The following is a 19,477-nucleotide window of genomic DNA, read 5'->3' as shown; positions in this document are numbered from 1 at the left end:
CAAAACGGTAACTGTAACTTTTCTTTTCCAGTAAGAATTTCATAGTATTGAATACACCTCTCCCTATGGTCTCAGCCATGTCCACCTACACCAAAGCGTGGATGAAATGAATGCTGTGGTGCAACAGCAGACACAGTGGGAGTAGCTGCTGCTGCAGCAGCAGCAGCATCGTTAGCATTGTAAGCCTATATTCCATCTTCATGGTACTGGTGTAAACAGCACGTCTGTACATGATTTCGCGGGATCAGAATCGAAAACTGTAATTTTTTTCACTAAGTATTTCACACTGAAGACATGTCTTATTGTTTCAGCATTTATCCACCAGGCAGTAGAACAAAACCGAGAGACAACAGCTGCAGAAACAGCAACAGCAGCGCAGGAGCTGCACCAGCAGCAAAAGCAACAACAGTGGCTGCAGCTGCACCAGCAGCAAAAACAACAGTGGCTACAGCTGCACCAGCAGCAAGAGCAACAGTGGCAGCAGATCCACCAGCAGCAACGACAAGAACAGTGACTGCAGCCCCACCAGCAACAGCACTAACAACAGTGGATGCAGCTCCACCAGCTGCAGCAGCAACAACAGTGGTTGCAGCTGCAACTGCAACAACAGCCACAACAGTGGCAGCAGCTGTACCAGTAGCAACAGAAAGAACAGTGACTGCAACTGCACCAGCAGTAACAGCAACAACAGTGGCAGGAGCTACACCAGCAGCAACAGCCTCAACAGTGGCAGTAGCTGCACCAGTAGCAACAGCAAGAACAGTGGCTACAGCTGCATCAGAAGCAACAGCAACAACAGTGACTGCAGCTGCAGCTCCAACAGCAGCAGCAGCAACAACAACAGTGGCTGCAGCTGCACTAGCAGCAAAAGCAACTACAGTGGCTACAGCTGCACCAGCAGCAACAACAACAGTGGCTACAGCTGCACCAGCAGCAGCTTCAGCTTCACCAGGAGCAAGCAATACCAACAACAGTAGCTGCAGCTCCACCAGCTACAGCAGCAACAGCAACAACAGTGTCTGCAGCTGCACCAGCAGCAACAGCGGCTGCAGCAGCAATAGCAGCAAAAGGAACAACAGTGACTGCAGCTGCACCAGCAGCAACACCCACAACAGTGGCAGCAGCTGCACCAGCAGCAAGAGCAACAGTGGCTCAGCTGCACCAGCAGCAACAGCCACAACAGTGGCTGCAGCTGCACAAGCAGCAACACCCATAACATTGTCAGAAGCTGCACGAGTAGCAATAGCAAGATCAGTTGCTGCAGCTGCACCATCAGCAACAGCAGCGACAGTGGTAGCAGCTGCACCTGCAGCAACAACAACAGTGGCAGCAGCTGCACTAGCAGGAACAGCAACAGCAACAGCAGTGGCAGCAGCTGCAGCAGCACTGCCAGGAACTGCAGCAGCAGCAATATCATATATACAGTCCTGGAAATTGAAATAAGAACACTGTGAATTCATTGTCCCAGGAAGGGGAAACTTTATTGACACATTCCTGGGGTCAGATACATCACATGATCACACTGACAGAACCACAGGCACATAGACACAGGCAACAGAGCATGCACAATGTCGGCACTAGTACAGTGTATATCCACCTTTCACAGCAATGCAGGCTGCTATTCTCCCATGGAGACGATCGTAGAGATGCTGGATGTAGTCCTGTGGAACGGCTTGCCATGCCATTTCCACCTGGCGCCTCAGTTGGACCAGCGTTCGTGCTGGACGTGCAGACCGCGTGAGACGACGCTTCATCCAGTCCCAAACATGCTCAATGGGGGACAGATCCGGAGATCTTGCTGGCCAGGGTAGTTGACTTACACCTTCTAGAGCACGTTGGGTGGCACGGGATACATGCGGACGTGCATTGTCCTGTTGGAACAGCAAGTTCCCTTGCCGGTCTAGGAATGGTAGAACGATGGGTTCGATGACGGTTTGGATGTACCGCGCACTATTCAGTGTCCCCTCGACGATCACCAGTGGTGTACGGCCAGTGTAGGAGATCGCTCCCCACACCATGATGCCGGGTGTTGGCCCTGTGTGCCTCGGTCGTATGCAGTCCTGATTGTGGCGCTCACCTGCACGGCGCCAAACACGCATACGACCATCATTGGCACCAAGGCAGAAGCGACTCTCATCGCTGAAGACGACACGTCTCCATTCGTCCCTCCATTCACGCCTGTCGCGACACCACTGGAGGCGGGCTGCACGATGTTGGGGCGTGAGCGGAAGACGGCCTAACGGTGTGCGGGACCGTAGCCCAGCTTCATGGAGACGGTTGCGAATGGTCCTCGCCGATACCCCAGGAGCAACAGTGTCCCTAATTTGCTGGGAAGTGGCGGTGGGGTCCCCTACGGCACTGCGTAGGATCCTACGGCCTTGGCGTGCATCCGTGCGTCGCTGCGGTCCGGTCCCAGGTCGACGGGCACGTGCACCTTCCGCCGACCACTGGCGACAACATCGATGTACTGTGGAGACCTCACGCCCCACGTGTTGAGCAATTCGGCGGTACGTCCACCCGGCCTCCCGCATGCCCACTATACGCCCTCGCTCAAAGTCCGTCAACTGCACATACGGTTCACGTCCACGCTGTCGCGGCATATTACCAGTGTTAAAGACTGCGATGGAGCTCCGTATGCCACGGCAAACTGGCTGACACTGACGGCGGCGGTGCACAAATGCTGCGCAGCTAGCGCCATTCGACGGCCAACACCGCGGTTCCTGGTGTGTCCGCTGTGCCGTGCGTGTGATCATTGCTTGTACAGCCCTCTCGCAGTGTCCGGAGCAAGTATGGTGGGTCTGACACACCGGTCTCAATGTGTTCTTTTTTCCATTTCCAGGAGTGTATATTCGTAACAAGTCCGAGTCTGTTGTTGATTATTTTGAGTGACCAAATTCGATAAATTTTACTTTTTCATTAAGAATTTCGTATTGTTGCAGTATATTTCATGTATACATACTTGCTTTCTAAGAATTTTCAACGTGTACGTTATATGTTGTTGTCGTTATTGTTGTAGGTAAATTGGAGGATCGAAAATGTTAAAACGTTACTTCCTTTCTTAGCACAAATAATTTCGTATTGCTTCCGTATACATATAAATATAATTTTTTTTCGTCTCCATAGTTCTGTGTATACATAATTAAACTTCATCGTATATGTAATATGGTGCATATTCTTTGCTGTAGATGGCTTCCTGGCAAAGGAGGGGGACAGGACAGGGAGGGGTATGAGCTGGAGATATGCAGGAACCATCACAGATCTCACCTAAGTGCATGTTTTTAAAAAAATACTAATAAATATTTTTGTTTCCCATAGTTTCTGGCCAGCCGTTGTGGCCAAGCGGATCTAGGCGCTTCAGTCCGGAACCGCGCGACTGCTATGGTCGCAGGTTCGAATCCTGCCTCGGGCATGGATATGTGTGATGTCCTTAGGTTAGTTAGGTTTAAGTAGTGAAACGTCCCCTTTGAACAATTATACATGACTGTGCTTAAACTGACATACAATATTTTTAGCGCAATGCAATCTGACTTTCAATAATCCCTACAAAAGAATGGCCCTGACTAACATTAATCTATACCTTTCACAAATCACTTACCTCCACAAAAATCTTCGTTACTCTAACTACTGCAATACAGCGAGCGCCACTACTGCCAGCTAAATAAAAGATTCAAACTATGGAAGGCACTATCTACTGATAGGCAGTTAGCAAATGAAAGATTTTAATAAAGAACAAACAATGTATTTACCTTAATAGTCATAATATATATAGCAGTTCATGACATCCAGCCTTATAAATTTCAAAACTCCGCCAACTCTCTCCCCACATCCACCACTGCTGGCGGCTCACATCCAACTGCGCAATGCTACTCGCTGTTAACATCCAGCTGCCCAACACTACAATGGCAGACAACAATGCAAACTAGCCACAGACTGCACACAGCACAGCCAGTGATTTTCATACAGAGCGATTTGTGGCGTTACCAATAAGAAAACCTAAACATCCTACTTACATAGCCCCCATGCTCCCCACAAAAAATTTTACAAATTGTTTTGGGCACTGGCCAATACAGATTTGAAAAAATTTGTCATAATTACAATAACAAAGAAATCAAATGCACACACTTATTGATACAATGTTGGTCAAAAGCTAAAGTTTTCTCACAGTCCATAAAGACAGTCCTGATCGGTCATCACAGTAAAATTGCAATGTTTTTCTCAAAGTCTGAGCAGTAAAAGAAAATGCACATGGGAGTAGTGGATTTCCATGCAGTCTTGAAGAAGCAGTGTTGTCCTTCCAACGGAAAGGCAGAGCTGACTCTTGACATGCAGACAAGTAATGGGCCACAACAGAGCAAACCCACAGCAGAGTCAGTCGAAGTTTTGAAGAATATTGGTAGGTAGGTCATCACAGAGCAGACCCACTGCAGTCCTGGTAGAGATTATGGTACTGGTGGGCCATCAGAGGTGCAGACCCACTGCGGTCCTTGTAGAAATAATGGTATTGGTGGGCCATCAAAGATGCAGACCCACTGTAGTCCTTGTAGAGACGGCCAGCAACCATCTGTTGCGACTGTGCAGGTGCACAATCACCATCGAAGAGTCTTGCGGACAATATATCAAGTCCATAAACCACCACTTGTGCACTCACAAAGTTTTTTTCTAATTGTCCTTAGAACCAGCAATGCTGTTAACGAGTCCCTTGCTGAATTATTAACACACGTGCAAACACTGTCAGTTCCTACTTATCACATATTGTCCATATACTATGACCAACAGAAACGTGTGCAGTGAAATGTAACTTACAAGTTACTTAATTTGTTGAACTGGTGTCAATTACAATTTTATAACATAAGAATACAATAACAAAGGTACAAAATACATCATTAAAAACATAATAATACAGATAACATTTGTGGTAATACGGGCTTTACAAAAGAATTGAACTAACATATACATCAGTGTTACAGGAATTATGACATAAGTAAATACATAAAAGATCAGAATAACTTTTGAAACATCAACTTTACACATGAGCATTAAAACAAAACAGAATAAATAATGTCTAAACATCTTTACAAAGTAAATAACATATTATTAGAAAAATTCTACAACATAACTCTTATTAGCCAAACACATAAAGACAGGAAAAACACAAATATACAAGAGTACACAAACACATAGGGGGATAACACAGTGGAAAGGACAGGGTTCGTTTTCAGTGTAACATTTGGTACTGCAGTCCAACCCAAAACTTCATTCCATAGATCTTATTTCAACATTTGTTTTCACCAAAATATCATATCCAAGCATGCTTTCTGTATTTATATGTTCACATATTTCTTACCTCATTATTTATTTTCCATTATCTTACATCATTTATTTCCAAGAAAATCCTACCTAAACTTGTCTCTAAACCCTACTTTTTTGTTCATATCCTCTTTCAAAATACTTTTTTGGCCAAACCATATTCTTATAGCTTCTCAATGCATTTCTTCCAATTCTTCTCTTATATAGCCTACCCCATTTTAAGCTAACTTAAATCTACTGAGCTCAGATGCTAAACTAAGGGACGAGGCAATGCAGCAGCACAAAACAATTAACACAGACAGCAATGACAAAAAAATGCAGATTTGCAAAGCAAGCAGCATTATAGAAATTAGCAAAGCAATTGCAATATTACAACTAATATAAGGCAATGTGGAGCAAACAAAAAAATAAATCAGTAGTAAAACTGGCTTAACAGAGTAATACAAAGTGAAATTTAGTAACACTATGCCTGGCAAACAGCAGCAGCAAATGCAATAACTTATATCTAAACATGACAAAGCTCAAGCAGAAAAAATATTACAGTAAAAATGGCCATGTTTAATACCTATGTCACATCTTAACACTAGGGTGATGCATCACCTTAACTTACACTACTAAATAGGTTACCCAGTCATTGACAAAAATTATGTATGCAATTCCTGTGAAGGGAAATGTCTTTCTGTGCTCCTTCGTTTTTTTGAAGTACATCATAAAGTTATTCTTTACTGGGTCTGTAGACATAAAATATTTATATTAGTACATCTATAAAATTTTATTTTAACCAATGCTGCAGGGCAGCTAGAAACTAGATATTAAACAAAATAGGCAAAGCAAGGCGTGAAACATCATTCACTAGCCATATGGAATTTCATAATGCAGTAAACAATCTTTCAACTAGCAAGACAATAGACATGAAATGTTTCTCATCATTTCATTTCAGTAAATAACATAAATTAAGAACTCTACAGTGTAATCATGTTTTCAAGTTTGAGGGTGTCGTATTTACGATGCTTTCTACAAAGGAATGTCAATAGCGAGGATAATGGCCTCTTTTTTTTTTCTTCTCCACCTGTGCCTCTGAAAGGCACACACTAATGGCTTTTTTCCAGGCGATTGTCGCGCAGCTTATAAAGGCACATTTGCATGCCGTGCGTGAGTTTCCTCGGAAACGCGAAATCTTAATTAAATAATTAATCTCTGACAAATAAATAAAGCCTATGGCACAGAACTGCAGCGCTATGTCGCTGATAAAACAAAATACAATTAGGACACTCTTATGTTTCATTAAGAAGGGGGAGGACTTGCAGAACAACTGGTGCGGGAAGCACGTATATTTTATTAACTGGCACACTGTCATATTTGAAGTTATATAAGAACACTGCGAGTTGCAATCTTACTAGGCACTCGATTCTGTAAAGAATTTATATTTATGAAAGTAAGTAGAATTATTTAACTGTAGGCTTATTCGTTGAATATATCTGATTTAACTAACTGTGTTAACTTTTTTATGTTTAGTAGACAGTCACCTCTGTACGACATATTGACATGGCTGGCAAATTATTCTAATATTGAGATTTAGATTTTGAGTCCGCACCTACCGCAGCAGTCTTTGGAAACGATTTAAATACGAAGTCCGATTATTTGAATCACATTTCACGGTCAACTACGAATAACATTGCATTTACGAAAAAGCCATTGTCAAGCGTCTGATACCAAATAATTAAACGTCCACGTTCCAGATAAGCAAATATTAATTACAACTAATCACTATCATACATATACAATAATTAATATTTTATTGTATTTTATTTATTTTATATTGGCGACTGCGTGTCAGACTTGTAATTTTGTCATTTGTTACATTGTTCTCTTTGTTTCATGTGAAAAATCAACTTTATGGACCTGGACTTGAATATATGAGAAATAACAAAAATCTGAAGATATTTTCCAATTCTAAAATTTTGCGGGAAGATGCAACGAAGCTTCCAGCAAAATAAGGTAAGACGCAGCATCTTTGCATTGGCAGGCTTGACCAGACGCTTAATTCAGTGTACTAGCTCTTCAGTAGATTCTGTAGTATTTCTTTCGCGTGTAGCAGTTTTCAGTGATAAATTTCATTCTCAGTACTTTTCCTTAAACAATAACTTCTGCAACAATACCAATACACGAGTGTACAATATGGCTGACTTCTGTACGATACGTTGTAACATGGCCAGCAGCCATTAAGAATGATCCAATATTCAGTTTACATTTTTAAATTAACAAACAGCCATTGTTGCTACGAGCGATTCATGTTCAACTGCATTTTATTTTAAAACCAGTGTCAAACTTTAATTTCTTGAAGCATATCTTACGTGTGGCATGGTCATAACTAGAAAACAATACACAAAGATGGAACAGCAAAGACATACTATTCAGACACAATCCGACTCGGACGAGAGACAAATGTTAGAAAATGACTTTACGACAGCAACCGGTAGTGACGATTCATCAAATATTGACGCAAGTGTTAACGGAAATTTTGACAATAGGCCGCCCACCACAAAAATTTCAAAGTCTCAGTCAGATCCCATGTTAATACATGACGTCACGTCTAATGACGCGGCGGGGGCAGAGACCTTACAAACAGTAAACATTGCCAACATGTTACAAATGCTAATGAAACAAAACGCAGAAAATATGGCAACCTTAAAGACTCAAAATGAACAGTTAAAGACACAAAATGACGAAATTAAATCTGACCTCATAGCAATCAAGGCATGTAATGACACTTTATGTAAACGTGTGGAACTTATAGACGCCACACTGACCAAACAGATGACTGAACTCAGTACGAAATTTTCCAAGCTTAATACGAGACAAGAAAAGACTACAAATGACGTAGCACTTTTACAGACACAAGTAAAAAACCTTAATGTCACGTGTGACGCTCTTACTGAACAAATTCAAACATATCCTTCAGTACATGACAACCTTGAAAAACGAATTACTGACGTACAGAATAAATTTGGCGATGTTGAACAACAACTGACTGACAGATTACAATCTGATGCCACAGCTCATTTTCAAAATATTAATAAAGAATTTCATGATTGGGTAGAGAGCAAAGACAAACATTTTGATAGATGCATACGTGAAAATTTACCAACAATTGTGCACGACTCCGTAGCGGAATACATCACTAACAACAAACAGCTGATTAGTGACGCAGTACAATCCGTCACTGCACCCATGAGACAATTCACCGATCAACCACAGTCTGAATGTAACGAAAATATCAGTCAAAATGTACAGTTCAGAAACCAATATACATACGAGTATGACGCACACATACCGCACACAACAAACACACAAGAACAAAACACACCACGACAACAACACATACCACGACGTGCAAACACAAACACAAGATATTATCATGGTAAACCACAGCAACATTATCGTAATTACTCGCCATCTGAACATTACAGTAATTAGAGTGGAACAAATCCATATCATAATACAAAGGAAGAAGAAAGCTTAATAAAACACAGGCAATTTCAGACTTTTATCCCAGAAGAACAAACCATTCATCTGGTGATTTTTCTTAAATCTTTTAGTAACGCATTTCCACGCACTTGGAGTGACCGGAAAAAGATTTCATATATTGTCGGTTACATCCAAGGCGATGCAGCTGTCTGGGCATACAGTCAAGTTGACGTATGTACCACGTACAGTGAGTTTGAGCGTGCCTTTCTGAACAAATTCTGGTCGCAATCCGTCCAGGAGCGACTCAGAAGACAAATTTTAGAACCTGAAACTTTTAACAGTAAAAATGGTAACTTACGCAGATATTTTGAAAAATACTTGAACATGGGACATTTTGTGGATGAACCAGTCGCAACACGTGATATACTCCGTGCTTTGAAGGCCAAATTGCCTTTCAAAATTAAAGAAAAACTCTTACATATTCCGGATGACGATCCAGATTATTTTTTAACACCTTTAGATTCGGTTGACATGTTACTAGAAGATCAGCGCTTCGCGCGGCAAAACAGCAGCCACAATGTTTATACTAGTGGTATGCAAAACATGCAGGCTTGCCAACTCAATTCTGGCGCGCCCGCAGTTGGATACGCGGTACAGCAAAAACAGCAAACTCACATGCCGTCTCAATACGGAAATCAAAATCAACACGCGTATTCCAATACAAACAACAGTTACAACAGTAATAACACTTCATGCGGCAATCCATACAAAAGGCACTGCGGTATTAACAACAACAACAACGGTAACAACGGATACAAATGTAACAAGAAAAACACAAACAGAAATAGAAATAATAATAACTACGAGCCAAGACAGCATCAAGACTGGACTCGTAGCGATCAATACTTTCATTCAAACACTGCTATACCACAGCAGCCACCAGGACAAAATTGGAGCATACCTTACGACCGACAGGTAAGTCATAATGCGCAACAGCAACAACAACTGCAAAAGTTTGGAGATCACAACAGGCAATATCCGAATGTGAATATAATAGAAGTGACACCGGATACACAACCTCAATCTCTGTCAGTACCTAATACAAATGCTAATCCAACAAACTAGAAACAGTCACTTCTATGCCCCGGGTCGTGGCTGAAGAATTCTTGGGGGGCGACTTCAATGTTAATCAATTATTTGATACCACCATTGAACAACAAAATATTGATATGCCTAATAATTGTAAACAAAAGCTACCCGTTTTATTTCTAAGATACAACCACAATGAGAATATATCAGATGAACCGTTCGCAAGACAGTACACAATGTCGTTCAAACACAAATGAAATTGTTTTAGCCTCTACTACTGGTGTAGTAGGTGGGATTCCAACTACTGTTATCTTAGATACAGGTGCAGCTGTGAGCGTTTTGTCTTTTAATTTCTATAAAAAGATGTGTGAATTGGAGCCTGTGCCTGAGTGTCCCGCCCAAAACTGTAAAATAACTACTGCTCTAGGTAATAAGTCATGTAGGGTTAAGAAGCAAGTTTTTGTAAACATTAAAATAGGTAATGGTACCATACAATGGCCATTCCTGGTTGTACAAAACCTTGTGACAAATTGCATATTAGGATTAGATATTATGAGCGAGAAGGACTGCATTATAGACTTCTCCAAAGGTAAATGTATTTTAAATGATAAAGGCAGTGTAATTATTATAGATTTGGACAGGAGAACTCTAAAGCATGACAAACGCTGTACAGGGTACAAGGTTCAGTTAGTACTTGACAATGACATTCAAGACATGCAAACACACTCATCTGACACAGAGCTAATGGACTTGAAAACATTGGTTGATCATAAGATAAATAAAGCTACAGCTCTCAGTGTACATGAACGTATGAAACTACAGGAAGTGTTATCCAAATATTTACAAGTTTTTACCAAACGATTAGGTGTTATCAACACGTATGTGTACAAGATTGAAGTTAAGCCTCACATGATCTTCTACCACAAAACATATAACGTACCATTATCTCAACCACCTGCTGTGTGGCAAGAACTAAAACAAACTACAACATAGATAGTAAGTAGTATAGAAATTTTCATTTCAGCTGTACCAGTGACACATTTGAAGACAGGAGAACTTTTCTTTCAACGTCGCGGCACTACCAAGAGGACTGAATATTAAGGTAAAATTTATGATTACGTAGCAGTGAATGATATATTAATTTTTCACGGAACATATGTGACTGTAGCTACCACTGACTTGGTATGACACCTGACGAACCAACAGACGTCGTCTGTGAAGCGATCTTTTACTTCGAGAAATAGATTAGACGCACATCTCTCAGCACGAAAAGCATCTACCAGTAGCCAAGGCCACACAGACACAATACACACACGCACAAAATATGAGGAATCTAACAGTTTTCCGTCTCTTATTATTTTGAATATTTATTGAGTAGTGAAAACGCCTGGTCTTGCCTACTGATGTAATGAATGTTGTGTCTAACCTATCTTAATTTCAGATGACATCACAAAAAACATCGATAAAATCCCAGCAAAACCGTTAAAGAGAACGTAAGTATCTGCAATTCATGTAATCAAATGTGACACAATGTAATAATTTATAGCTATGTAATGATGATGTAAACATGTTTATATGTAACTGTATTATTTTTATGCTAAGAAAATATGTGATGTGTATATGTATGATTACTTATGTTTTTTTAAAAAAATGATGTATAATGTAACTGTTACTATGTGAAAATTTGGACGATAAAGAGTGCCAAAATGTGAAAAACTTTAAAAAAAATTGTGTAGTGAACCACTGTTCACGGACATTAACGTACATTACTAAGTCTGCAACTACGCAGAAACCTATGTGAAATAAACTGTTAATGACATTCATCATGCATCGTACCTTTGTAAATGCGATGAACAATTTCTTTGATAAGTAACTACGAACATTTAGGTTAGCTACATTTTAAACGAAAAACTGAAAATGTGAAGTGCATAATTGGTGCATCATCTAGTGACATTACTACAGTACCTAACTTCAAGATGTTAACTGGATTAAATGGTCACAACGTGCATGTCCAGACAACAACACGACGAGTGGAAGAATTTTGGTTGGAACTTCAGGGAATGGAATGTTCTCGAAATGTGACGGACACACTTACCTGGTCTGTCAAAGGATCGACGCCAGCTATGTGCCGTCCGAGGTTCTGCAACCAAGCTTCCACGAAATATCGAAAACAAACTGCATATGGACCAATTACTCGACGGGTCACGTCCGATCTGTAATAAACAATGCTTGTTGTCACAACGAACTGCACCACAACGACTATAATGGAAATAGGAAATGGACATGCTTATGTATCAATTACGTTGTTATACAGCGATGTTACTGTGATCAAAAAACTTTATCTCGACGACACTAACCTGTGAAACATTACTGTGCAGCAGATGAACATAAACTGTAATAACGACACGATGTGTATAGGGGAAAGCACCTGAAACAAAAAGACATTTTTCTTTGAAGCATTTCAATGCAATACTATGTGACTAAGAACATTCAACAAACTAAAGTTGTATTATAACAAATATTGTAATTTTAAAATTAAGTTACCTCTCATAGAATGTACTCTTCATATGTAATCTTGGTGGAATATTTTCTTTGTGCAACGACTAAGAAATGCGCGCGCACACGAACAATATGAACTGCAATACTGTGCCGCGTGATCTAAATTTACGATATAACGGCAGTGCCGGAGTCACATAGACGCTTCTGCGCATGCGCGCACTCTATTTTGCTGACATAAGAACTTTAACGGCGCACGCGCGTCATTCAAATTTTGTATATAATATACTGTATAATGTATGTCATGTAAATAGTTGTAGATAACTTAGATTTTCTTGTTCCTGTAGGTGAATTGCTCGCCTGCAGGTGTGTCCTTTCGCCTCGCAATTCAGGGGGCAAAATAAAGGCACATTTGCATGCCGTGCGTGAGTTTCCTCGGAAACGCGAAATCTTAATTAAATAATTAATCTCTGACAAATAAATAAAGCCTATGGCACAGAACTGCAGCGCTATGTCGCTGATAAAACAAAATACAATTAGGACACTCTTATGTTTCATTAAGAAGGGGGAGGTCTTGCAGAACAACTGGTGCGGGAAGCACGTATATTTTATTAACTGGCACACCGCCATATTTGAAGTTATATAAGAACACTGCGAGTTGCAATCTTACTAGGCACTCAATTCTGTAAAGAATTTATATTTATGAAAGTAAGTAGAATTATTTAACTGTATGCTTATTCGTTGAATATATCTGATTTAACTAACTGTGTAAACTTTTTTATGTTTAGTAGACAGTCACCTCTGTACAACGTATTGACATGGCTGGCAAATTATTCTAATATTGAGATTTAGATTTTGAGTCCGCACCTACCGCAGCAGTCTTTGGAAACGATTTAAATACGAAGTCCGATTATTTGAATCACATTTCACGGTCAACTACGAATAACATTGCATTTACGAAAAAGCCATTGTCAAGCGTCTGATACCAAATAATTAAACGTCCACGTTCCAGATAAGCAAATATTAATTACAACGAATCACTATCATACATATACAATAATTAATATTTTATTTATTTTATAAGCTGGGTGCCCACGATGCATTACGTGAAGGTGGTCACTTAACTTTCTTACCGAAATATTTACGACAGCAGTAACAGTCTCATATAAAAATTTCACAGGTCGATAATTTGCGTTACAAATGTGTAGAAACAAAATCCTGTAAATATAACAGTGTCCAAAAAATTTTCGTTGGCATTGTGGTACATTCACGCATTTACACACATTTCATAACTCTTAAAGTACGATTCTTGGTTTCCAACATCCTTTTTCACAAACCAGAGTCCCTAACCACTACTCATTATTCCTTACCTTATTCGTCGACACTTCTTCAATATTTCATCATAACAGATACGTAGCATACTCAAATAACTCATATAGCATCAGCTTATTGATCATAAACATACCGCAAAAGCATAATACACATAGTCATCGTAATAATAACATCATAAAACCTCAGTCAACTCTCAAAATCGTCGTAGCTTTCTGCAATAATTTCAAAACCTAAAAAAAAAATCTCTGCTCTTTTCAATAGTGTCATCTACCTCCAATGTACTTTAAAAATCATGATCCCATAGCAAATACATCATTCAAAGCTCTCATAGTATCACAATGGTTCTGAAAAAATATGAAGAGTTCACAAAGAACAGACAAAATACAATTTCGTAAGTGTGAAGTTATCCAACTGTGTAATTACGTAAACATGTGTCACTGATGTAGTAAAAAAAATGTTTATCTCTCAGTTAAATGATCAGATAGCTGTGTAATTTATGTGTTAGAGAAATATGGTACCGATGTGTAAAGTTGTATAAGCAAATACTATATTAGCTAGGGCTCCTTGTGCTTGCCAAACACATGGTACACAAAGTAAGGGTGTACCCCCCTGAGGATAAATGTAATTATACCCTCAGGTGTTACAGATCACAGCAATGGAATGAAATGTATCACGGAAAACTTTCTTTGTAATTCAAAAATCTTGAAAAATAAATGGTTTAAGAACAAAATTAATCACTCAAATGCTTGTCCTGTAGCGCTAAATGTGCGTCGTGCTGTAAGATAATTCTGTGGAACTGTCGTAGTTATCGTCCTCTGTAAGCAAAGTTCTGCTGAAGTCAATGTACTTACCTCATCATAAACGAAAGTGAAATGCTTTGCGTATAGATATCGTAGTTATTACGTACCTTACTGTGATCAAGATAGTACTATAATGTAACGTATTGTTGTGCTACGAAAAAGGCTGTCTCATTGTAGCTTTACCACAAAAGTAACTACTAAAACATGTTTTACTTTCCAGAATAATACAGAAAAACTGTGCAGATATAAAACAGGTACACCGCAAAAGCAACATTGTAAATTGTCACTCATTAGTAGCGTCGTGATAAAATCGTGTAGCTGTCACATAAACCAACCACTGTGTCATCTGGTATCTCACAGAAAGTACTTTAAATCCAGAATGTATTTTCAAGTACACCAAAATGTTGCATTAAAATCTCATTAGCAGTACCTGTATATGTTCTAAGTATGTAAGCCTTATAATCGTTGTGTAATCGTGCAACTAACAAGCAAGAATGTACACACACAATAACAGTGTGTCGTCTGTTCACTATAACAATGCATTCGTAATTTCTGTTTAAATATGTTCCCTAGGTTCTAGATTGGATAGTTAACTTCAAAACGTTGTTGCATGTTAACAGTTTCAAAGTGTGACAACGCATTCTAGTAATGTGAAGTGAAAAGTTTTATGGCAAAGACTAAGTTAAAAAACAGATTATCTTTCAATAATCGGTTTTACATGTGAAATGTGGTGTAGTCCTTTACTCTTCCTAGTGTGCAGAGTGTCAACTTCAAATCAATTATCATGTTGTATACGTCGGTAAGGAATGCTAAAATTTTTCTCAAGGTTAGCGTCTATGTTACTTTTCGCTGAGACAGCCGGCGCACGTGGCTGCCTGCGGTGCGTGTCATTGTCTGTCTCTTTGTTGGCGTGCGTCGTTATTGGGATTAGGAGACCTAACTTCTACAAATTCACCTTGACGAGAAGGCCCTGCCCTGTTTGAAGCTCGCCAGTTCTGATGGAATTCAGGTCTGTCGTTTTGTCGGTAGTTTACATAGTTTCTTGTTTGTCGGTCATGTGGTGGAGAATTTCTCCTGGAATCGTAACTGCGCGCTGGACCGTTGCGTCTGAAGTTATTCTGTCTCCCTTGATAATAATTATTTTGGTTCCCATATTGTCTGTTTCTCTGATTGTCTCTGTGATAGTCATTACTGCAGAGAGGTGATCTTTCCCTGTAATTATTACTACTCTGCCAACGGTTGTCATATGGGTGGTGTCTGTTTTGGTCACGATTTACGTTGTAAGAATAGCCTTGTCGTGTCCATTTATTATTTCTGTCATCGCGGAATTGTGACGGATGTGACCTGTAATTGTTGTGTTCCTGTTTTCACGTTCCGCGATTGTCAGTGTCAATTTCTAATTCTTGTAAGAGTCCCTGAAAAGCTTCAATGTCGTCTTTGCAACGTCCTGCCAAAATAATATGTCGTAAATGTTCAGGTAATTTCATTAAGCAAATGCGGATGAGATCTGAGGGGCTGCATGGGTTTGACAGGTACTGATTCCTGTGCAACATGTCTTCAAAATATTTTACAAGACTGGAAAATTCAGATTGTTCGAAATGTTTCATCATTATGATGCTATGTTTTACTCGGTCTTGTGTAGCTTGAGACCAATATGCTGAGAGGAAGGCATGGTAAAATCCCCCTTCACTGTGACAATCGTGAATGACCGATCGCATTCTTACAGCTGGTTCATTCTCTAAATAGCCACACATAAATTCTAATCTGTGCTCTAATGACCAGTTGGGAGGAAAACAATGAGAGAATTGATGGAGCCACGCTTGTGGATGAATGTCGTTGCCAGAATTCTTAAATGTTTTAAATTTACGTGTAGTAATGAACAGCTTATAGTCAAAATCATCATGTCGGCGAGTCGCATATCGGTCATTGTTACGTCGTTTCGGCGGTTCCATTTCAAAATTCGGTGCACCTTGCCAATTTCTTTCATAATTTCCGAAATGCGCTGTGTTATTATTTTGTGGCTGTTCCGTATTTCTATGTCCCTCTTCCCGTATTGGGGCGCGAGTGTCCTCTGAAATACGTAATTCTTGTATTACCTGTGTCAGCTGATCTTGTACTTTCCGGATTTCTCTTTGGTGTTGCGTATTAATTTGATTCTGATTTTGTTTGAATTTCCTAATTTGTTCGCACTCTTCTGTGTCATTAAAGACTACCGGTTTTGTGTCATTCAGATTATCATCTACCTTCGTAGATAAATTATTTAGCTGATCCGAAAGTTCAACTACTTTCTATGATAATGAACTAATTTCCTCCATGTGTCTTTTTGAACCAGTTTTCAGAGTATCTACTGTGTCCTTTAAGTTTTCTTGTGTTTTTGCAAGTTGCGTAACCGAATCGGTAGATGCAACTGAGTCAATTTTAGCTTGCAAGGTCTCATGATTTTCATGAACAATAGTCTGCAGTTCTTTTATGGCTGCTTCGTGATTCTGTAATGCATTTTCATGCCGCGAAAAAATAGGTTGAAAATGCTCACAAATCTGTGTTTTTACGTCATTACAGACTTTTTGACATTTCGATTCAATATTATGTAACTCAGTAGTTAAATCTTCACGTGTTTGTTCAAGTGTGGTGTCTAACTTTTGAAGCTTTTGCTGTGTTTGTCTCTGATTTTGTTCCATTGTGTCTAGCTGTTGCTGTGTTTGTCTCTGATTTTGTTCCACTGTGTCTAACTTTTGAAGCTTTTGCTGTGTTTGTCTCTGATTTTGTTCCATTGTGTCTAACTTTTGAAGATGTTGTTCCATTTTGTCTAACTTTTGAAGATTTTGCCCCTTTTGTTTCTGATTTTGTTCAAGCGTTGTGTCTAACTTTTGTAGCCTTTGTCCCATTTGTTGCATTAATGCACTGGTGTCTGAAACATGTTCCTCAGTGCTTTTCGGCAGTGAAGTTGCACCGGCAACATTCACATTTTGACAAGCAGAAAATGTATCTTGACTTATTTGAGAAAACGGTGAGGACCCAAAACCTGAATCTACAGTATTTGCAAGATTGTGTCCTGTCATTTCGGATTCCTGAGGCGAACTATTGCTGACCGATCGATCGATAATGCTTCCCTGTTCACTAATTGTTTCACTGTCTACACCATTATTTGCCGCCCGCTCCATTTCCCTATGCACAATTACCAAATTACTACTTTGAACATTAGTTAATTCATTACTCGGTGGCGCTAACACACTGCTTTCGTCTTCACTGTCATTTCTCAGTTTACTTTGGAGCCTAGAGTTACGTTTTTCACACGCCATTATTGACACGATATTTCACACGATAATATAGAAAAGCACAATTTGAAGAGCAAAATAAGAAAACACATTAACGTAGCACTGAAAATAATATCTCGTTAATTGCAAGCGCAGCTGCGAAATACTTGCTGCAAATCTACATGCATGCCACAACTGTTTTACTGTACAACAATGAAAAACTACAACTACAAAGGAAATTCTCTCTATAATTACGCGCTAGCAATAAACAAAAGCTACACTAATTACACAAACTACAAGAAAAAAATCAGAAGATTCCAGTGAGGTATCCTCGGCTAAGGGTCGACATATGAAACGTCCCCTTTGAACAATTATACATGACTGTGCTTAAACTGACACACAATATTTTTAGCGCAACGCAATCTGACTTTCAACAATCCCTACAAAAGTATGGCCCTGACTAACATTAACCTATACCTTTCACAAATCACTTACCTCCGCAAAAATCTTCGTTACTCGAACTACTGCAATACAGCGAGCGCCACTACTGCCAGCTAAATAAAAGATTCAAACTACGGAAGGCACTAACTACTGATAGGCACAGTTAACAAATGAAAGATTTTAATAGAGAACAAACAATGTATTTACCTTAATAGTCATAATATATATAGCAGTTCATGACATCCAGTCTTATAAATTTCAAAACTCTGCCATCTCTCTCCCCACATACACCACTGCTGGCGGCTCACATCCAACTGCGCAAGGCTACGCGCTGTTAACATCCAGCTGCCCAACACTACAATGGCAGACAACAATGCAAACTAGCCACAGACTGCACACAGCACAGCCAGTGATTTTCATACAGAGCGCTATGTGGCGTTACCAATAAGAAAACCTAAACAGCCTGCTACTTACAGTAGTTCTAAGTTCTAGGGGACTAATGACCTCAGCTGTTAAGTCCCATAGTGCTCAGAGCCATTTGAACCATAGTGTCTGTGTGCGAATGTTGTTATTATTTGATCGTTATATTGTAGACGATATCGGTGAAATGTATCGATGGGTCCTTCCCACTTCAGGCGAGGGTGAAATGCCACGGTGAGTGGAAGAGAGGGAGAGAAAGACCTTCGTCGTCATGAGGAGATGAGGGAGATGCCAAGGAGTTAGAGCGAAATGTGCATTACATACTCACTCTGCCTAGAAATAATCAGTGTTTTTGTTTCCCTGCAGCAACAGCAGCAGGTGATGTGTAGGATGTCATGCTGAATTTGTTCATTATTCTTTCTCTTTTCTACAGATGCTGCATTAGGGGAATAATTGCTGCAATACGCCGTGGCTCAGGTACCAGGGGAAGCAAAGCTAATAACATCGAGACGGGGTTCTGTGCGGCACACTTCGCCAACAAGAGCGCCACTAGCTGGCGCACGGGAAGCCACCACCGTGGCCGTCGCCTCCAACCCCGTTGCTGCCCCCGCCTCCGTACCCCGACCAGCTCCGCTGTGGAGTCCATGGGCGACACTCCCTCTGGCAAGAGGGTCAGGGCTTCAGCGACAAGACTGCTCGCACTGGTCCAATTCCGCAGCATTTCCTCCCCCTCGTCCTGCTCCTCCATCGTCCCATCCTCACCAAACTCATGAGGTATGGCACGTACCCCTCAACACATCACCATAAGGAGTTTCATTACCTAGTTGTAGTTGTAGAATTAGTAATAACAATGATACTGTGGCTAGTGGC

The 19,477-nt window shown here is 40.2% G+C and overlaps 1 protein-coding gene across 1 annotated transcript; it reads right to left on the bottom strand.

Moving 5' to 3' along the window:
- Nucleotides 1-314: 314 nt before the first annotated feature.
- Nucleotides 315-19,355, bottom strand: LOC126204229 (antifreeze protein Maxi-like). Its single transcript, XM_049938625.1, has 4 exons — nucleotides 19,227-19,355; nucleotides 1,095-1,427; nucleotides 707-992; nucleotides 315-598 (listed from the first exon to the last, which is right to left on the bottom strand). The coding sequence occupies exons 1-4, from the start codon at nucleotides 19,353-19,355 to the stop codon at nucleotides 315-317; spliced, it is 1,032 nt and encodes a 343-aa protein (XP_049794582.1).
- Nucleotides 19,356-19,477: the final 122 nt, after the last annotated feature.

The sequence above is a fragment of the Schistocerca nitens genome, chromosome 9, assembly GCF_023898315.1.
Source record: "Schistocerca nitens isolate TAMUIC-IGC-003100 chromosome 9, iqSchNite1.1, whole genome shotgun sequence".
Taxonomy (NCBI): domain Eukaryota; kingdom Metazoa; phylum Arthropoda; class Insecta; order Orthoptera; family Acrididae; genus Schistocerca; species Schistocerca nitens.
The sequence above is the reverse complement of the archived record's forward strand: the minus strand, read 5'-3'. Positions and strand labels throughout refer to the sequence as shown.

Excerpts from the sequence above, each read along its gene's own strand:
- LOC126204229 (XM_049938625.1), bottom strand. The coding sequence starts at position 19,355 with ATGGAGGAGCAGGACGAGGGGGAGGAAATGCTGCGGAATTGGACCAGT. Across the intron at positions 993-1,094 it reads TGTTGTGGGTGTTGCTGCTG|CTGGTGGAGCTGCAGCTACT; the intron begins GTGCAGCTGCAG and ends TTGCTGCTGTAG. Across the intron at positions 599-706 it reads TGTTGAGGCTGTTGCTGCTG|TTGCAGCTGCAACCACTGTT; the intron begins GTGTAGCTCCTG and ends CTGTTGTTGCAG.